At 47.3% G+C, this 21,875-nt stretch overlaps 1 protein-coding gene across 1 annotated transcript in view; it reads right to left on the bottom strand.

Annotated features, from left to right (window-relative positions):
* Positions 1 to 13,739, bottom strand: part of CFAP43 (cilia and flagella associated protein 43) — an 87,978-nt gene extending 74,239 nt beyond the window's left edge. The window contains exons 1-5 of the mRNA XM_065552541.1: positions 13,547 to 13,739; positions 7,862 to 8,115; positions 7,133 to 7,229; positions 3,096 to 3,263; positions 399 to 549 (exon numbers count right to left, since the gene is read on the bottom strand). Of these exons, the coding sequence (XP_065408613.1) occupies positions 399 to 549; positions 3,096 to 3,263; positions 7,133 to 7,229; positions 7,862 to 8,115; positions 13,547 to 13,623 (747 nt within the window). The 5' untranslated portion in view covers positions 13,624 to 13,739. The remainder of the gene's footprint in view (positions 1 to 398; positions 550 to 3,095; positions 3,264 to 7,132; positions 7,230 to 7,861; positions 8,116 to 13,546) is intronic.
* Between the last annotated feature and the right edge of the window lie 8,136 nt (positions 13,740 to 21,875).

Here is a 21,875-nt window from a genome sequence, read left to right as displayed (position 1 = left end):
TGAATGGCCCCAATGGACACAGCTTGCTAGAAAAATTCGGTAGCTTGACACCAGAGGCACTATATCCCACAAATAGGAATACACCGAGGCCACTTGAAGAAGAACTACAAGGTACTTCGTTATATTTACCCTGGAAAGTTAAATTGGGCTATACCAGCCCTGATGTGATTTATCTGGGACTCTAGGCGTTTCAAACCTGATGCATAAAATAGTGAACCATCCCCGTGATTATAATTCTAATGCTAATATGGGTTTCACAAACACTGCTGAGAGAATATACCCCTTTCCTAGACTGGGCAAGTTTAATAGGCTTTCAATTATGAATTTTGTTCATATCTGTCAGTATCATTACAATCATAACATTTTATATTAGCAGTTAGATGCAGAGTTGTAATTACCCTAAATGTCTCTGCTTCATCCCCTGCCAGCCCAGCAATGGCTGAAATTGGCAGCACAGGCCCATAGTAGAGGTCTTGGATATCAGGATGTGAAAAAAAGACATCCTGTTTACACATCAGAGACCCATCTTCGGCAGGGAGTCTGACAGGCCTGCAAAAAGGAAGGAAATAGCACATGAACTGAGGAAGCATTTACAGAAAAACGCTGGGAAGTACGTTTTCAAAACCTGGAGACTCTGACCCTTTGTTGACGTTCTAATACAAAGACTTTACCTCTATTATAATAATGAAAGACTGATTTAAACAAGCAGTTTACATGGCAGATATTGTTGCAATAAAGAATAATAGGCTTGGTCTACACTGAAAAGTTACACCAGCATAGCTATGTCAATCAGGGGAATGGAAAAAAAACACCCACACTGAGCACTTTAGCTATCACGGCAAAATCCCTAGTGTAGGTGCAGCTATGTAGATAGAAGAGGGCTTTCGTCAATATAGCTAACTTCGTTCAGGGAGGCAGTGTTCCTACAGTGACTCCTTCTGTCAGTGTAGGTTGAGTCTACGCTATGGGGCTATGTAGACATAACTGTGCCAATATAGCTATGCCAGTATAGTCTCCATAATGTAGACATATACACAGTCTTTTTACTTCAGGAGAAGTAAGGTCTGAGCACAGAACTGGCAGCGATGAACTTCTGCATTCTATCCCAATGTCTGCTTCTGACACGGATTCCTTTTTGTCTTGGGCAAGTAACTTAACCACTCTGGGGATATGTCTACACTGCAATGAAAGACCAGAGACAGCAAGGGCTTGTCTACTCCATGCAGCTTTTAGCGACCAGGCTGTGTCGACACAGCCTGGTTGCTAAAAGTCAGCGTGTGTGAATGCTCTTTTTCGGTACTTTGTCGGCACTTCCAGCCCCGCGAGTGGCGTTAGCTTTGTCGGCAGGAGAGCACTCCTGCCGACAAAGCCGCCTTCACACTGCCACTTGTGTCGGCAAAACTTTTGTCTTTCACGGTGGGGCTTTTTTAAGTACCCGTGAAAGACAAAAGTTTTGTTGACAACTTCGCAGTGTAGACAAGTCCCAAGTCTCAGAGCCCAGGTCAACTGACTCAGGGTCACAGGGCTTGGGCTGCAGGGATAAAAAGAGCAGTGCAGAAGTCTGGACACAGACTGGAGCTGGGCTTTGAAATCCTGTGAGTGGGGAGGGTCTGAGAGCCTGGGCTTCAGCCCGAGCATCTACACTGCTATATTTAGTCCCACTGTCAGTTGAACTGGGCTCTGAGACTTGCTGCTGCAGGTTTTTTATTTCAGTATAGTCATACTGGGTCTCAGTTTTCCCCATCTGTGCATTGGGGTTAATAATTACCCTCCTAGCAGGGAGTTGTGACGATTCATTGCTAATGTTTGAAAAGTGCTTTAAAGATTAAAAATGCTCTAAATATTATTCTCCTGTTGCATTCTGAATGGCATTCAGAAAGTGTCTTTTGTGTATGATCACCAATCAGATAGCAGAGTACCTATTAAAATGTAAAATGTAAAAATGTATAAATAAATAATAATCCTTCAACCAAATTTCAGTTCCTGCTGACTGGAGTGAAGAGAGAGAAAAATAAATGTAACTTCCTGAGTAAACTTTATAGTGATAAAAAGCAAAAAGAATCCAGCTTAATTTTCAGATCCCACATTAAAGGCTGGTCTACGCTTACACATTTTATCAGCATAACTGTGTCTGGGGGGAGTGGCGGGGTGGGGTGGGGTGTCATGTTTTGCTGACATAGTCATCCTGGTAAAAGCCCTAGTGTAGACTGTTATAATGATATAATGGTACCTTATATCAGTATAACTTATTTAAGTTTTCAACTGGAATAAACTATACTAGTATAAGCACTTTTATACATCCACGCTAGACATGGTTTGCTGTTTTAACACACACACACACACACACACACACACACACACACACACACACACACACACACACACACACACACACACACACACACACACACACACAACCAGTATAGTTAAAGCAGCAAAACAAGTAAGTGTAGACAAGCCCTGAGTCTACAGTGCTGGGCAAATTACACTGAGCATTAGAAAAATCACCTTTGGATTTGTAAACTCACCACACAGGATATGGTAGTCACATGGAGAACAAGCATTGGACCCAACATGGGTTTGTTTGTTTTTTGCAGACCAGTCTGTGACCACATCTTCTACTTTAAAATACACACTTTCCACTTTACTAGATGATCTTTGCAGGCAAGAAACTCTGTCCAAACATGGTAATCACATGCAAGAGCAGAGGTGCAAGCTCTCCTACATTGCCGTAACAGGACTGAGGAATACGGACAGGGCAGAGCCACCTGCAGGAGTGGGAAGACAGTCCAGTCTCCATGTGCCTCCAATCCTGGTCCTCTTACCAAAGACTGCTGACAAACCTGACTGTTCTTATCAACTATAGTGATGGCTGTAATCTGGAGACCTGAGCACTAGGAAACAGTATCACAAATTCAACACACACAACTCAAGAGACAGACAGTTAAAGTTCTTATTGGTTGTGATTTAAAGGGTTGTCAGTTAATCTTAATTGGATCCCTAGTCTTTGTAAACTGATATATGTCAGTGATCCTAGGCACTAAAATAAAGTTAACTCTATAGTTTTCTTTTAGCTTGGAAGATGTGTTACTTACTTTGACTTGAGATGATGTTCTTGATCGTTCCTTTCAATATTCCAGACAGTCAGGGAGTTTTCATTGGACAAACAAAGCTGGTGCCAGTTCATGGGGTTAAAGCTCATAGAGGTCACTTTCACACCTGGTTGAGATTTACTGCACAAAAGGATATTTTCTTGCCAGTCCCTTCAAAAAGGAGAATTTTAAAAAAATGTATCAAATAAGTCACAAAATTCAGAATGACCATTTAGGCTCGATCCTGAGAAGTGCCAATTGACATCCATGGCAGTAGCGGATGCTCTGCTCCTCTCAGGAATCTGGCACCTTGTCACAGACATAAACTGTCAATCAAGTTAATTCCTCTTGGTGGGAATGACAAAAGAAGCTGGATAGTCAGTCATATGTAAAATGAATATTGTTTAGGACCGACATTGCTACTAACTAAGAGAAAACATTGTAAGAATATGCAAAACAAACATGTCAACAAGTGCTGCTGTACATCACAGGCAGCTATGTTTTGTGGACAGGGCATTAGGCTGGGAGTCTATCCCTAGCTCTGTCATTTATTCTTTGTGTAATCCTGGACAAGTCACTTCCCTCCACCCACCTCTCTGCCTCAGTCTTCCTATCTATAGAACAGGGACCATAATCCTTACAGGCATCTGTAAAAGAGCTTTAAGATGTATGGATAAAAAAAATCCTATAATTATTATAGGTAAAAAGGTAAACATTTGTGTTTTTACATGCTATCTTCAGAATTGCTTAGCATCATTGGAGGAGAACTGTCACCATTTCCTGAACAGCGTATTTGACACTAACTTCTTGTTAACATTTGCAATTTAAAAATATATTGATAAAGCATTTCACTTGAACTTGGAGTTGGAATTTCAGCTTTTTTATGTACGACTAAGGTTGAAGTGAAGAAGAACTCTAGCATGTACATAGAATCATAGAAGATTAGGGTTGGAAGAGACCTCAGGAGGTCATCTAGTCCAACCCCCTGCTCAAAGCAGGACCAACACAAACTAAATTATCCCAGCCAGGGCTTTGTCAAGCCAGGCCTTAAAAATCTCTAAGGATGGAGACGCTACTGTATAGGACAGGGATCAGCAACCTTTGGCATGTAGCTCGGCAGGGTAAGTTCCCTGGCTGGCCGGGCTGTTTTGTTTACCTGCCACGTCTGCAGGTTCGGCCAATCGCAGCTCCCACTGGCCATGGTTCGCCATCCCAGGCCAATGTGGGTGGCGGGAAGCAGTGGCCAGCACATCCCTTGGCCCACACCGCTTCCCACAGCCCCCATTGGCTTGGAGCAGCGAACCGCAGCCAGTGGGAGCCGCGATCGGCCGAACCTGTGGACGCGGCAGGTAAACAAACTGGCCTGCCAGGGTGCTTACCCTGGCGGGCTGCGGGCCAAAGGTTGCTGATCCCTGGTATAGGAGTTTAGTATAATCCTGCTGGTTTAGCTTGTGACAAATTCGTTTATAGATATTGATCAGGATGCAAGAAAATTATTAACATTAATATCACACTGAAAAAATGGGTGTTGGGAAACAAAACATGATTTAAGGGATGTATTTTATCTTGATGCACTAGTATTAACACGTGTTCAGTAGCTTCCATTAATATTAAAGGAAGTTAGAAGGTGAAATTCTGGCATAAAAGGATGTTAGTGTAGCTCTCTCCCTAAAGATGTATCAGTGTGTTCTGATACATAGCAAGCTGTGCCAAGCTTCTTTTGTAGTAGCTAATTTACTAAGATATGATGTGATATGGTGCATGTGTCTGAAAAAGCATCTGGCACTGAGCTATTGCTTTGAACAGAAGAAAGATCTAGGGATAAAATGTCTCCCATGAAAAGCAGCTTTTCATTATCCACAAGCTTCCGATACTTCAAGCCCGAGCTAACTTTAAAAAAAATCTCTTTTATCTGTGCATAGCAAACAATTTGAGGATTACAATACAGATAGACATTGCACAAACATCATATTGAAATCACAGAATACTAAACATATTCTGCTCTATTTTACCCCATAAAATATTATTTCTGTGTACCCAAAGTAAGAAGAATGATTACCCAACAGTGTGCAGAATGCATAGATGAAGGTCCTGACTCTGCAATGAACTCCACACAGGTGCACTGAGTGGAGCTCACAGCAGGACCAAAGCCTAGTATTATAACAACATCCTGTTTTTTTTATTAAATTGTTTCAGACTTGAATTGTGGGTCATTCCTTTGTGACAACTAGCTGCTGGGGGTCAAATTCATTCTGGGGTCACTTTGCTGATTAAATAAACTTAAAGGAGATGGCCTTAGAAAGTTCCATTACTTTGAAAGGTTCCACCATTTCCAGTGGAATTTCCTATCTTACTGGACTGGCAGAATCTTTCAAACTGGTGGAACTTTTAAAGGGTACACAAGGCATAAACTGGGCCAACCATGTTAATTCAGTTCTGAATGGTCATTGTTCATGCCTTTTAGACTGTAAGTTCTTCAAGACAGAGAGTCAGTTGTCTGGTTGGCGTGCTTTATCTGTTGTAAAGCATGTTTCGGCCTAAATCCTGAGCTGAATCGCACAGCTAGAGTATGTGATGAATGTTATTCTCCTCTTCTCAGTCCTCAATGGAGAAATCATTATTATTATTATTTATTATTACTGCAGCGGGTTGGGTGAGGTGGTGTGTGCCTGTAATCCCAGCCACTTGGGAGGCTGAGGCTGGCGGATTGCTCAGAGGTTCTGGGGTGCGATGCTCTACGCCAATCGGGTATCCAGTGCCACTGGCAGCCTGGCCAGCGTGTGGCTGAAGGACTGCCTAGAACACCACAAATGATGTGTTGTGATCGGCGCTCTCTCTGTGAGGGCTGATGGACCAACCACTCAAGGTGGCAGTCGCCTTCTCACCCCTCACATGCCCCTATATAGGCAGGGGTCTCTTGGAGCTCAGGTGTACACAGGATAGACACTCCTTGTGCATGCCTGCCTGCCTGCCCGCCCCATGATCCTCCCTCCCTGTGCTGTGCAGATTCCACTACCAGTGGAACCACTCCAGAAACAAAGGTAGAGGCAGGATTTAAGTTGCTCACGAAGAGCAACTTAAAAAATAAACCATGAGTTCTATTTTCATTATCCTCAACCAATCTCACCATATGTCTTTTCATGGCACTGAAGCTGCAAACAATCCGACCGAGTGGCTCAAGCACCTCATGTAGTGCTGTTTGGCACAGCTATGAAAGATGCCTGGCTTCAAGTGCTAGTCCAGGTTTCTTCATTCCAAAGCTGGGAGTGCTGTGAAAGTTGATCCTGGTGAGGTGATTGCATGGATACTTGTGATCCTCAGGACAAAGAAAGAATGGCGGGGGCTTTAAAGCCCCTTTCCTGTTCTCAGCTGGAAGTTGTGACAAGGGTGGTGGTGTTTTAAGAGAGAAAGAAACTGGGAATTCTCAGGGATTTGATTGGAGTGCTGAGGCTTTTTATGGGAAAACAAATACACCTCTACCCCGATATAACGTGACCCGATATAACACGAATTCGGATATAACGCGGTAAAGCAGTGCTCCGGGGGGGCGGGGCTGCGCGCTCCAGCGGATCAAAGCAAGATCGATATAACACGGTTTCACCTATAACACGGTAAGATTTTTTGGCTCCCGAGCACAGCATTATAACGGGGTAGAGGTGTACGTAGCATTTACAAAGCATTTTATATCCCCAATCTGCTTTACAAACTTTAACTAATTAATCCTCATATAAGCCCCATGAAGTAATTAAGAATAAATATATCAAAATGTAAAATCTTGAAGAAAACAGTCTGGAAATTAGCTATGGCAAAATAACAATAAATTTTATATGAAGTTTTCCACACTACTCAATGCAAGTCAATTCAGGCAGAGAATGTTTGCAGACAGCGGCGGATCAGAGAAGAAGGAGGAAGTTAAGGCATCATTTGGCCTGACTGGTTTCTCTTGACAAGTCAGAGAATTGAAGCTCTGCTCAAGGAATGCTCATACAAAAACCTTCATCTAAAGTACCCAGTATTAAAAGAACATGTCTGATACTTACCATATTGAAAGAGCAAATTCTGGGACTGAAGAGTAACTGGCCAGATAAGGACCCATGTAACTGAATGCAAGTAAAGAGTAGTCCAGCTGTGCCTGCCCTAAAATATAAAATTAATAGCAAGGATTTTAATTAGCCTTAGGCTACACTTTGGACAACCACAAGCTTGATGCTTTGCGCCATCCATGATTATTCACTTTGATGTGATTATACAAAGAATTTTCATTACAGTTTAAGGGAAAAAAAAACAAAAATAGGATATAAAACTGCTTGCATCGTTCTATTCTAGAAATGGAATAGTCCTCACATATATCAGGGGGCGGAGGGGAAGAGATAGCTCAGTGGTTTGTGCCTTGGCCTGCTAAACCCAGGGTTGTGAGTTCAATCTTTGAGGGGGCCACTTAGGGATCTGGGGCAAAATCAGTACTTGGTCCTGTTAGTGAAGGCAGGGGGCTGGATTTGATGACCTTTCAGGGTCCCTTCATTCAGCTCTTAGCTACTCTTACAAATTCAATGGGATTCTAGTGGATCGAAGGGCTGCAGATCTGGGTCTTTATTTGAAAGCAGCCCAGGGATCTTTATAGTACTCCCTGCATCTCTCCTGTCATTAGATACCTTTCTGCCATGCTATTTTAAGAGGTTTCTATTCTTACCAAAATGCCCTTCACAAGATGGTTATTTAGTATTTATTTTAATGGAATAGGAACGAGGAAGGGAAACCCCCATCACTACCTTTTATTTCTGACCGTTTAACAAGTCCTGGAAAAGTGTAGATATAGATGACAGGATTTAGCTTCTGGTCTGAAAAAGCCACCACTTGACTGTTCCCATTCACTGCAAAGGCTCCAACGTGGCCATTCTTACACTTCAGCACTGTCGTCTTCTTTGTTTCAATGTCAACAAAAAGGATGTAGTTGCCACAGGGGTAGCAGATAGTCTTGTTATTGACAAAACCAACATTCCTGTTTGTGAATCCCTGAACCCATCTTTGGGGAAAAACAAGTGAGCATTAAACACTGGACATAAACACATTTTATTTAAAAAAACAATATGAAACAAGAGGATGGCAGCAAATGGAAATTATACTGATCCGAGGCCTGGGACTTGCTATATTCAGTCCTGAACCCATGTCAAAAAACCACCACTAGGGGGGCCAGAGACAGTTTCAAGATTCATAATCATGAATCATTAGAGCAGCACTTCTCAGAGCGTGAGGCATGCCCCATTTGGGGAGGCACAAATGACTAGCAAGAGTAGCTGGGACAGATGTCTACATTTTTCACTAGTTTCAGATTTCACTTAAAAAATCTGCCTGGTCCACACACAGCTTTTGTAACCATTTCTATTAAGGGTGTGATTTTTCACTGAAATAGTTATAATGGTACAGCTCCCAGTGTAGATGCAGTTATGCCAGTATAAAGGTGCCAAAATAATAATTTAAGACCCACTCTACACTGCAAATTTTGCCAGCATGACTACATGGGATAGGAATGTGTGTGGGGGGAAATAATCACACCACAACTGACATAGCTATGCTAGCAACCCCTCTTGCGAAGGCACAACTATACTGACAGGAGTCGCTTTCCTGATATAGTTTATGTCACCCAGGGAGGCAGAACCAAGTCTAGGGACAGGCGACCAGGGCAGTCTCCCTGAGTGCCAACTTCCATGTGGCACCATACTGCTGTGTCACTCAGCTTCGGGGGCTGTTTTGTCTTGGCCTCTTGGGGCAAAAATGTTTCTTGCTGTGGCCAGCAAAATGGCTAGGACTGCTCCTGCAGGGAAAGTCAGGACTCTTTTTACTGGTATCAGCTGCATCTCCACTAGAGGACTTGCTCTTACAGCTATACAGTTAGACAACTTGAGACAATAGCTCTACTGCCCCACTGATTTCAATGCATGCTAACTCAAATGCCAACTATAGTTAACAGTGTAGACATGTAAAGTATTTCACAGGTTGGAGGCAGGGAAGATGCATACATTAAGATAGGTAGGCCTTTAGCAACAGGTTAGGTTTACAAAGAGGATAGAATTGGTTTCATTTTCCTGAAGGGTGTGTGCTTTAAAACCTTTAAAAGTTTGGGTAGCGCTGTACTAAAGCTAGAAATACACACCTTATACTTGTGATCTTCAACCTTGTTTTGTCACAAGGTTTGTGATAGGTTGGCAGAAGGGTTCCCTCACTGTCCATTAACCCTGTGTGTTGTACCTTCCACAGTTAGCACCTTCTCTTTTTTCTTCTGTCTCTAATCTCTCCCTGTCTTCTGTCCTTTTCTAAGACTTGGTCTACACTACAGGGTTAGGTCAACGTAAGGCAGCTTATGCTGATCTAACTGTAGGAGTCTACACCACAACATTGCTCCCACCGATATAAATTGCCCACTACACTGACCTAATAACTCCATCTCCACAAGAGGTGTAGCACTTAGGTCCATGTAGTTAGGGCAATGCAGTGTCCACTGCATTACTTACATCGCCTGTTGGCTGCGAAACTCACTGCATGGGGCTCACAGCTCCGGCACCAGGGTGGGTTGGGAGGCTCCAGTTGTCAGTGCCTCACTACGCCCCACACAGTTAAGTCAGTGGAAGCGCTCCTGATGAGGACGAGCACCACCACCAGAGGGGGCATAGTGTGGACATTAATTACTGCAGTAATTACTGTGGTGGCTGTATGTCAACCTAACTTAGGTTGACTTAATTTTGTAGTGTAGACAAGGCCATGGTCTTTTCTCTTATCACGTCTGTGAATTTTTCTACTTTCTGTTTTCTTTTTCTGTAGTGTTTCTTTTGGGCGGAGGGCTCTCCTCCCCTTCCCCGCATGATGGCTTTCTCTTACTCTCTGTCTCACTCACCAGAGGGCTACCTGCTCCTTGAGAAGCTTGGGGGTATTCATTTGTGCTTCCCTGGGGGATCAACAGATGCTCACAGATCAGCTGAGCACTATGGCATCAGAGAAGAGAAGTTAAACTGGCAAGCTTTTTCCTTAGCTCTCTACAGATGCACCAGATTTATGGCCAGCCAGGGCAGACCTGTATGAATGCTCAGAGGACCAGTAACTCACTTTTACCCAGCACTGGTTTTGGACCAGTGATCAGAAAGAACATCTTGATGTCTGTGCACAGAAAAAGAAAGTCTCAAACATATATGCAGGCACAAAGTCACTATGATGGCAGTGCAAGTTATTCTTACAGAACCTACAAGTAACGTAAGCCGTTTCACAATCAGACCAGCCTGCAAATTGCCAAATTCCGGTCACAATCTGCAAACAAGCTCAATTTCAGTGAAGGGAGGTGACAGAGCTGGTCAGAAATTTTCTGATGAAATGGTTTTCTGCCAGGAAATGCAGATTCAGCAAAAGCGAAACGTTTCATGGCAACATGCTGTTTTCCAAAAAACGTTATTTTTGAAAAAAATGGAATAGAGGGTTCTGATAAGATTTTTCCATTTTGATGTTCCATTTCAAAACTACTTCTCATTTGATTTTTTTATTTTATATAATAAAATATATTATATAATATAAAACAAGTCAAAATTGGAGCAAACTATTTCAATTTTATTTAAACCTTGTTTCAGGAAAGGGGTTTTAAACACTTATTTTCCATTAAATGAAACAGAAAAATGTGTGTAAATCCCTTGGAAATCTCAACCAATATACACGTGCAATAAATTAATTTGACTGTAACTCATTTTTTGCACAAGGCCAAAAAGGATGTTGTGGGACTGTCATATGCTTTGAGAGGAAGAAGATTTTCATTGCACATAGGTGGGACAATTGTAGTGTCTGTGGAGATCAAAAAATCCCAAATCTCTGATCTTCAACTTAAGGGACTGGCAGAGCCAGGAAGAGGGGAACTGATTGAGTATGTGGGTTCAGGGATGGGGAGGTCAGCAGGTGAGATAGGAGCTGAGGGTGGGGTGGCAGGCTCTGAGGGCTGAAGTACATGGGGGTTAATGGGCTGTGGCTGCAGGGAATGTGGGAGGAGTGGGGCACATGGGAGTTATGTATAGGACAGGGGGTGAATGGGGGTTGAGCTGTGGGTAGTCGGCGTTAATGGGGTTAGAAGGGCTTGAGGTATATGGGGGTTAATGAAGAGGGTCTCAGGGGTGGGGTACTTGAGGTTTAATGGGGAAGGGCTGAAGGGATTGGGTCTATAGGGACTAATGGGGGGCTAAGGGGTGGGGTACATGTGGTTAACAAGGGAGATGAGGGGCTTGGAAGCAGGATCAATGGGGTGGCGCTGAGAGGCTCAGGGGCAGGTTACAGGAAGTTAATGCCTGGGGTGGAGCTGAGGAGCGGGATACAAAGTGGATCATGGAGTAGGGATGAGAGGCTTGGGGGCAGGCTACAGGGAGATTAATGGGGAACTCGGGAGGCATGGTACATGTGGGCTAATGGGGGGCTGGGCACATGGAGGTCAATGGGGGCTGAGGGCAGAACACCTAGGAGTTAATACAGGTGTGGGGCACATGGGGTTAATGGGTGGGGCTGAAGACAGGGCTATTAGGGGGCTGAGGGGCCCAGGACAGGGCACATGGGGTGAATGGGGGTGCTGAAGGACTCAGGGTGGAGCACATAGGCATGAATGGGGGCTGGGGGTGAGGGCAAATGGAGGTTGGGAGTACCAAGAGTAGGGCACATGGAGGTTAATAGTGTAGCTAGGGGTGGGGCACATGGGAGGCTGGGGACAGGGCACAGGCAGCTCAGGGAGGCACATGAGAGTTAAGGGGGGCTGGGGCACATGAGAGTGAATGGGGGTTGGGAGCAGGGCACATGGAGGTTGGGGGAGCTGAGGGCAGGATACATGGGGCTAAAGGGGTGGGGCACAGGAGGCTCAGATAGGTACATGGGGTTAAGGGGGGCTGGGCGGGGCAATGGTGTTAAGGGGTGGGGCACAGGGAGGCACATGAGAGTGAAGGGGGGCTGGGCGGGGCACAGGCGGCTCAGGGAGGTACATAGGGTTAAGGGGGGCTGGGCGGGGCAATGAGGTTAAGGGGGCGGGGCACAGGCGGCTCAGGGAGGTACATGGGGTTAAGGGGGGCTGGGAGGGGCAATGGGGTTAAGGGGCGGGGCACAGGGAGGCACATGAGAGTGAAGGGGGGCTGGGCAGGGCACAGGCGGCTCAGGGAGGTACATGGGGTTAAGGGGCGGGGCAATGGGGTTAAGGGGTGGGGCACAGGGAGGCACATGAGAGTGAAGGGGGGCTGGGCGGGGCACAGGCTGCTCAGGGAGGTACATGGGGTTAAGGGGGGCTGGGCGGGGCAATGGGGTTAAGGGGGCGGGGCACAGGCGGCACATGAGAGTGACGGGGGGCTGGGCGGGGCACAGGCGGCTCAGGGAGGTACATGGGGTTAAGGGGCGGGGCAATGGGGTTAAGGGGCGGGGCACAGGGAGGCACATGAGAGGGAAGGGGGGCTGGGCGGGGCACAGGCGGCTCAGGGAGGTACATGGGGTTAAGGGGGGCTGGGCGGGGCAATGTGGTTAAGGGGGCGGGGCACAGGCGGCTCAGGGAGGTACATGGGGTTAAGGGAGGCTGGGCGGGGCAATGGGGTTAAGGGGGCGGGGCACAGGCGGCTCAGGGAGGTACGTGGGGTTAAGGGGGGCTGGGAGGGGCAATGGGGTTAAGGGGCGGGGCACAGGCGGCTCAGGGAGGCACATGGGGTTAAGGGGGGGCTGGGCGGGGCAATGGGGTTAAGGGGCAGGGCACAGGCGGTTCAGGGAGGTACGTGGGGTTAAGGGGGGCTGGGAGGGGCAATGGGGTTAAGGGGCGGGGCACAGGCGGCTCAGGGAGGTACATGGGGTTAAGGGGGGCTGGGCGGGGCAATGGGGTTAAGGGGCGGGGCACAGGCGGCTCAGGGAGGTACATGGGGTTAAGGGAGGCTGGGCGGGGCAATGGGGTTAAGGGGGCGGGGCACAGGCGGCTCAGGGAGGTACATGGGGTTAAGGGGGGGCTGGGAGGGGCAATAGGGTTAAGGGGCGGGGCACAGGGAGGCACATGAGAGTGACGGGGGGGCTGGGCGGGGCAATGGGGTTAAGGGGGCGGGGCACAAGCGGCTGAGGGAGGTACATGGGGTTAAGGGTGGGCTGGGCGGGGCACTGGGGTTAAGGGGGCGGGGCACAGGCGGCTCAGGGAGGCACATGGGGTTAAGGGGGGGCTGGGCGGGGCAATGGGGTTAAGGGGGCGGGGCACAGGCGGCTCAGGGAGGTACATGGGGTTAAGGGTGGGCTGGGCGGGGCACTGGGGTTAAGGGGGCGGGGCACAGGCGGCTCAGGGAGGTACATGGGGTTAAGGGGGGCTGGGCGGGGCAATAGGGTTAAGGGGCGGGGCACAGGGAGGCACATGAAAGTGACGGGGGGCTGGGCGGGGCACAGGCGGCTACGGGAGCTGTCAGGGCGGGCTATGAGCGGCCTCCCCCCACCTCATTTCCAGGTCGGCTCCCCTGGCGCGGCGGCGGCCGTTGTCCGACTCCTCCCCATTCTCCGCGTCCGACTCCATCGCCCCCAACCCCGGCCGCACCGGCTCCGCGGCCGCGCCGTTTACATCGGTCTCCTAGGAACAAGAAAAGCCTCTGCCATTGGCTATTGCGGTGCTTCCCCGCACGCCGGCCTCCGAACATGCAGCTGATTGGTTGCTGCCGGCAGTAAGAGTTTAGCCAATGAGCGACGGGTTGGCATTTAAAGGGCCAGTGCAGTATTGAGAGAGGGAGGCGGAGGCTGTTGGGGCTTTGTACTGTGGGGCTTAGAGTCCTGGGTCTTTTTCCTTTATTCCCTGCCTGGCACTTGATCCCAACATCTGCCCTCTTCTCTACCAGCCACTCCTATGGGGGTAGGGTAGCTTTGCATAGTAGCAGAGCTGAGAAATAAGGAGCTGATAGTGTGGACAAAACAGAACCAGTTTGGGTCAAAATCACTTTTGATTGTAAAAGAGGGTCGGTGGGGATGGAGGTCTGCCTTAGACCCCCAGGATCCCACTTGGGTATAGCTAGAGAATGTGATAATAATATTAGAGCAATGAATACTAGGGGAATTGTGACATAATGGGAGACTTTAACTTCACAGCACATTATAGTGGTAGGGCCCTGTGATTGCTGGATGGGATAAGTTTTCTTCAAATCCTCACCAAATCAATGAGAAATGATGCAAGTTAGACCTGGTGTTGGTAAATAGTGAGGCCATCATAAAAGATCTGTTTATAGGAAATAATCTTGGATTAAGTGATCATGAGTTGATTCAATTTAAATTAAATGGAAGAATAATCAAAACTTGATTTTCTGTGTTTGTTTGTTTTTTTTTATTTGAAAAGGGCAGCCTTTGGGAAACCAAGGGAATTAATTAAAGATATCAACCATGATGAAGAGCTCAAGAAAATAAATACATAGGAGGCTTGGAATGTCTTCAAATCAACTATACAAAAATGGAAATTTGCAACCCAAGCAAGGAAAAAAACTTGTTGGGAAAGGCACGAGATCCAACTGGATGAATAACCACCTCAAAAAGGTTAGTAGGAGTAACCAGAGATCCTACTGGGAATGAGGAAGAGTCTATAGGGAATTAAATGAAACAGCAAAGAAAGCTACATCTTGGAGGTTAGAAAATGTAGGAATAAAGTTAGAATTGCTAAAAGTCAAGCTGAATCAACTGTTGCTAAGGAAACTGAATAATAAAATGGTTTGTTAGTTATATAAATAAAAAGTGAATAAGGAAGGATGTTTGGGCTGCTATGGAGTCCAACTGGGGAAGGAGATTAAAGATAAATGTAGGTATGGCCTAACATCTAAATGAATACTTTGCCCCATGTGCCTCAGTAAATCCTCTAACCTTCAAAGGAGTGAGGTTCAGGATCCGCCTCCCAATAGAAGTTGTGAGGGCAAACAACTTAAATTAGTTTTAAGAGCGAGCTGGACAAAAGTATGATTGCAATTGTATAATTGCTTGTGATGGGAGGGGGCAGGGCTTAGCAGTGCTGGGGCTCACTTCTAGTTTATATCTTCCTAAAAGCTCATGCCTCAGGGCTACTACCAGCCACCTGCAAGGATAAGGAAGGGATTCCCCCCCCATCCCTAAGTGTATTCTGGGTTGTGGTGGGTTTTTTTTGTTTGTTTTTTGTTTTGTTTTGTTTTTATCTCTTTCCTTTGAAGCATCAGAGATGGTGGTAGCTGGAGATGGTTCATGGAAGGGGGTGGGCCAGTGCTCTGAGGTGGCACCAAGCATTCTGTCTCTTGGTTGTTTGGCTGGCTGGTTCTTGCTCACATGCTCTGAGTCTAATTCATCACCATATTTTGGGTTGGGAAGGAATTTTCCTCCCCAAGTCAGACTGGCAGTGAGCTTGGAGGTTTTTGGCCTTCCTCTGCAGCATGTGGGCAAGGCTGGATTTAATGCAGGGATTTTAGGGACTGCAGCCCTGGGCCTCGGGCTAAGAGGCGCCCTGCAGGCCTGTGCGCCGGATGTGGCCTGCTGCTTCTTTTCATCTGGCCCGCGGCAAGTCTCCATGCCACGGGCTGGACACTGGTCCCCGAGCCTCAGTGCCCCCTCCGGAGGACTGGAGCAGTGAGCACCGGCTTACTGATGTGCCCCAGTGGCTGCTAGGCGAGGGGCGTTCAGGGAGTTTCTGCGCACTTCCACAGCTCCCATTGGTCAGGTACCATGACCAATGGGAGCTGCGGGGGGTGGCGCCCGCGGGCACACGCCCCAGCATGCACCGCGCAGAGTGGTCTGGCCCCCCTGCCTAGGGGCAGGATATGGCGGCCACCTCGGGGAGCAGGGTAGGCAGGGATCCTGCCTTAGCCCTGCTGCGCCACCAACCAGGAGCTGCCAGAGGTCACCCCAGCCCCCTGTCCCATCCCTGCACCCCCCCCCCAGCTGGATCTGCACTCCCTCCCGCACCCCAGCCCTGAGCCTACTCCCCCACTCCAAACCCCCAGGGGCCCCACAAAATCTAATAGTCCTGGGCCCACGAGAGTTAATCTGGCTCTGTGTGTGGGTGCAGGTCTTTCGCCAGAATTATCTAGCTATAATCTCTCTCACTCATTTTCTGGCTGTTGCAAGGGCCTTGAACAATGGTGCACTTTGGTGCCTCCTATTCTTTCCCTGTGATATGTAATAATCTGGTCTCCTGTGGGCTGTAATATCAACCCCCCCCCCCATCTCTACCACTCACCTTACCACCCATCTGATAGCAACCCCACTGGCCCTCACCTTTACCAGCCATCAACTATCCCCTCCTCAGCAACAACCTGATAGCAAAGCCACCCGCCTATACCACCTCAACATCACTGGTATCAATCAACCCCCACCTCAATGCCCATCTAGTATCAACCCCAGCCTACCTCTGCCCTCGCTCCTATCTGGTATCAAACTCCTCTACCCCTGTCCTTCCCCCACCTTCCCTAGCCCCCCGTTTCCTTCAGCCCTCCTGTGTACTGAGGGTGATGCATTTTTTTTCATGCTGGAGCTCAGTGATTACTAGCAATCAGTTATGTATCATGAATGTGATACATAATGATTTGTCCCAAAGATATAACCCTATTTCTTTCCCTATTTTCTTGCTGACTATACAACGAGGCCCATGTACTAGGTTAGCAATTGTGGGGAGGGGGGACCCTTCCCAGAACTTTAGCAATAAGTCAATCAAAAAGTGACTTTGAGGCTGATCCTGCAGTCCTTACTCAGGCAGCATTCACTGCAGTTTGAAGGAAGTATCTTTGTAATCCACATTGCACCATCCACCTGCACTATAACCTGGCTAATTAATTCTTACCCACTGCTAATATTTTCTTGCTTCCTCCAGAAACAGGATAGCTCCAGTGTGCAGAAGTGACTTTTTTCTCCTCCAACACTGTTAATTATTGTTCCAAGCAGGCACATGCACACTTGCTGCTTCCTTTCTGATTCAGAGAAGTATTTAGCGTGCCTTTCATCTAGATAGATAATTACATCCGTTCTCTTAAAACATTCTCCTTTCGTGAGATACTTTATCTAGGGGAATTTTGTTTGGAAAAATGTGGTGGTGATTCCAATGTTTCAAACAAAGATAGCTGCTGAAAAAATGAACCACTAGATGGATAGACAGATTTGCAATCTTTATCTACCTATTTATGTGGCTTTCATCATTGTAGTATTTTGACAGAAGTATCAATAACAATCTCTTTTTTTTTCTTTCACAGAAGTAGAGTGGTTAGTTTATAGGGTTTTTGATGTTTGTGTGTGTATTATTATTAATGATCTGTGCTGTGCCTGCACTGAGGCACCCCAAACAAGATTGAGGGCCTACTGTAGGAGGTGCACACAGGACATTGGAAAGCGTGCAAATTCTGGCCATTGACAGCAGGTCAAATCTCTACCTTGCCTACAGTGCTGTGTGACTGGCACTCAGAATGCTCAGCGAACAGCATAAGTTCCATGTCCCAAAGAACTTACAATCCAAATAGGAACAAGGGGTGGCTGATAGTGGAAGAACATGGTGGAAAGATGAGGATGACCATGCTGGAATCATGAGATTGCATGTATTCGCTTCATAAGTTTTCTTTTAAAATATAGCAAGTGAACAAGAGATAATGATAAATCATGAACAGTGTGTTGTGCCTCTGTGTATGTGAAGAGCTTCTTGAGGAGATTTATTGTTAGATTAAAATGAGTTTTTTTTTATTTAGTTCTGAAGTGGTGTGCCCTGTGGCCATTCTTAAGAGCATCCCACTGTCTAGGTCAGGGGTTCTCAAACTGGGGGGCTGTCCGTGACCCCTCAGGGGGTCATGAGGTTATTACGTGGGGGGGTTGCAAGCTGTCAGCCTCCACCCTAAACCCCGCTTCACCTGCAGCATTTATAATAGTGTTAAACAACTTTAAAAGTGTTTTTAATTTATAAGGGGGGGGTCGCACTCAGAGGCTTGCAGTGTGAAAGGGGTCACGTACAAAAGTTTGAGAACCACTGGTCTATGTCGAGCTCCTTTGAAAGTTCTCTCACCTGCCTGAGAAGCCTCCTGCTATTGGTCAACAGTTTATTTTTTTCTATGAAACAGTGGGTGTCCTGGGAGGTCATTGCCTCTGTGGCTACAGAGGATAACAGTGACCAATCCCATGGACCGCTCTGAATATCAGGACAGAGACCCCAGATTGGATTTTATTCAGTGGGAGTAGAGAGCAGAGCACTGGGGTGATGTGATAAGTGTTGCTAAGCAGAGGAGTTACTGCATTATGTACCAGATGGAACTATTTCGGTGTGTGTGACCTCATTCCTAGATATGAGTCAGATTAGGCGCCAGAAACATTCCTTTGCCATCCACAGTGAAAATGAACATGAACTGATGGTTATTGCAATGTCATGCTGAGCTATACAATTTATACATGTACTGTCCAAACCCTGGAATTAATCATTATCCAGATCGGGCATTAGGGATGTCACTTTTTAAATGGTATTTATCAGTTTAAATGATTAACCATTTAAACAAAATATTTTTAATCTATTAAAGGGCCGGGGCTGGCATGGCTGGGGTTGGGGCTGGTGCAGCTGGGGCCAGGAGCATCTGGGGCCGGAGCCAGCCGGCCCAGGGGTTAACAGTTAAGGCAGGTTAACTGGTAAGACTAATGCCAACCGCTTAATATTTTTACATCCATATTGGGCATTTGGCCTGAATTCTGTCCCTGCACTTGGCATGGACTCAGACTGCTCCTGCCTTGTAGACAAATTCTTCACTATGTTGTCCTTCTGCTCTGTATGTAGGTGAACCCTTTATATATGACACAATGGGCCTTTTCATCCTACAGTGTGTTAAAACTTTATGCCAAACACCATTGTAATGGAGTGGTCTTTGTGGTCGAGGGCACCAAGGAAGAGCCCCGAGGACACTACACAACAGGGGCGGAGAGACAGTGGAAATTCTACCCAAGGACAGTAGGGCAAAATTGTACCTTGCCAAAAGTGCCATGATACTGTCCATACAGATCACTCAGTAAATTGTATAATACCTGGGCAGGACAAGGAGCTGTGCTCACTCTATTCAGAGTTGATGATCAGGTTCCAGGGAGTTGTTTTAGTGTTCAGACCCGAGCCTAAAATGGCTCAGCTAGCCCCCAGCTTATGAGATCTATCACATACCATACTAAATTCCCGGGGGGGCCAGTGTTGGGTGCGGTCATCAACGCATGTGGACAGAGGATATTATCAGGTGCAGATTTATTGGTGTTGCATTGTGTATAAGGATCCTACCTGTCCTCCTTTGGCTTACCAGCTATGGTTCACCAGACTGCCTGTGTCCTCCTCACTTACTGAACCCCTCCTCCTTGCATCCCGCTCCACCAGATTATTCAAATGAGTCACTACTTCCATAACCAAAGGGGATAACACTTGCTCTGTCAGAGGTAGATGTGGTAAATAAGGGCACTCAGAGGGAAACAGAAACGTCCCCTAAGAAATTAATTTTGGTAGCTGGGGCATTAGGTGTTTGAGAATCTCCAGGGTAAGTACTGCAGAGGTTTCTTGCCTCTACTGTTGGCAAGAAACAGGAGGTGCATGGGTTGTGTTTGTCCTGTGCACCACATGCCTGGGCAGTACACGCCACTCCCTGATCGTACATACCACTCCTTGGAGTAAAGTTAGATAACTAGACCGCAACAATGACTTAGCAAAAATTCAGGCAATTGGTTCAATGCCAACCGAAGGGTTCAAACTACTGACAGCAGTAGGCTGATAAGGTATCAATTCATGCTGTTAGCAGACAGTGATCACCTCACTACTGACTGTCTCTCATGCTCTGGCCACGGGAGAGAGGAGATATTGATCATCATGCAAGGACTGAGGGGCAAATCTAGGGTCAATGGCAAAACAAGAGTTTTGATAGCCCCATTGTGCATACTAAGAACTGGACTGTGTCAAATCGGCACACCTCTGAACTGAGGGCAGGGTCACAGGGCCCCAGGAGGAGGGATTTCACCTGTGCCTCGTTTTACCAGAGGGAATGCATTTCTGGCTGGCCCTTGCCTGAGGAACATGGCAGGGAAGGCTCTTTACTCCCTCCTTCAACTTTATTTTGCACCCATATAAGGGGCAGGCACACTCTGGCTGCAAATGTCTTTACCCTGACAGGGTAGGGAAAATGTGAATACTTCTGTGTTCTGCTGGGGAACTGGCATCATGTGACGCTGCCTTATCTTTCTCTCTCCCCCTCTCCCTGCCATCGTTTGTGCACATTCAAGGCCTGCTTTGCCTTATATTTGTGTCAGGTGGACTCACCATAACCATGCATTAAACAAGTTCCTGGAGTTCATCAAGGAGCTGGCCCAGGTGCAGCAACCGCTCCTACAAAGGCTGGTGAGTTCCAGTGAGGCATTTGTCAAGACAGCAATTATGTGAAGCCCAGCATCCATTGTGCCCCCTCCTTTATTAGATTATTTATCTCCCTCTTTTATTTTCATCTTGAAGTGGAGGGTTCCATCTGCATCACAGGCAACTAGAACCATCAGTGGCGCTTCCCATCCAGAAAGCCAGTGCATCTATTCCAGTGCAGTGATGTAACCAATACAGGAATTTTGCCTTGGGTTCCCCATTTAACTTGAAAAGTCATCGGTGCTGATTTCCCTTGTCATAGACCGAACAGGATAAAGGAAATTAAAAACAGTTTACCAGGGTCTGTTAGTGACTGGGTCAGCAGCAGCAGGGTATGGAATAGATTTATATTAGATGGGAGATGTGCATTGGGTTATCCATTCTGACCTCCTGCATCTGGATGGAACTATTCACTGCTACTAAAGCCTGAACCAAGCTTGTCTTGAATATCCCAGCCGTATTGGTGCTTCAGCTACCTTCCCTAATAAATACAGACCAATGGCATTGACTTTTAGGACCCACCTTTCAGCTAAGGATCTCACAGCACATTACAAACATGATCAGTATCAATAGCCCTGATTTACTGATGGGGAAGTTAAGTCAAGGAGAGGCAAAGTGACTTGCCTAAGGTCATGCAGCAAATTAACGCATGAGCCAGGGCTAGAATAATAGAGTCATAGAAGATTAGGGTTGAAAGAGACCTCAGGAGGTCATCTAGTCCAACCCCCTGCTCAAAGCAGGTCCAATCCCCAACTAAATCATCCCAGCCAGGCAGGGCCGGCGCTTCCATTGAGGTAACCTAGGCGGTCGCCTAGGGCACCAGGAGTTGGGGGGGCGGCAATTTGGCAGCGGGGGGTCCTTCCGCACTCTGGGTCTTTGGCGGCAATTCTGCGGTGGGTCCTTCACTCGCTCTGGGACCCGCCGCCGAAGTGCCCTGAAGCCCGGGAGCACGGAAGGACCCCCCCCGCCGCAGAATTGCCGACGACGACCGGGAGCACGGAAGGACCCCCACCTAGGGCGCCAAAAACCCTGGCGCCGCTCCTGCAGCCAGGGCTTTGTCAAGCTGGGCCTTAAACCAGTCTCCCCCTTCAGGCCCAGGCCTCCCTTAATGACCATAGACTATCAGGGTTGGAAGGGACCTCAGGAGGTCATCTAGTCCAATCCCCTGCTCAAAGCAGGACCAATCCCCACGTGTTTCCCTTGCTGTCTCCAGTACTGACTGGCACCAGTTCCTCTGGGAACAAGGCAAACCTCTGCTCTTTGTGTGCCTGTGGGGTGCTGCCCCTCTGCCCTCACCTTGGATATTTCTTTCCCCTCCTTCCCCCTCTACTTGGTGGTTGTGGGGGTGTGTGTGACTCTGCTCCCCCCTTGCCTAGCACTGGGAGGGGGTTAGGGGGGATGAAGCGGCTGCTTCCCCGCCCCCTCACCTG

The sequence above is a fragment of the Chrysemys picta genome, chromosome 7 (assembly GCF_011386835.1).
Source record: "Chrysemys picta bellii isolate R12L10 chromosome 7, ASM1138683v2, whole genome shotgun sequence".
Taxonomy (NCBI): Eukaryota; Metazoa; Chordata; order Testudines; family Emydidae; genus Chrysemys; species Chrysemys picta.
The sequence above is the reverse complement of the archived record's forward strand: the minus strand, read 5'-3'. Positions and strand labels throughout refer to the sequence as shown.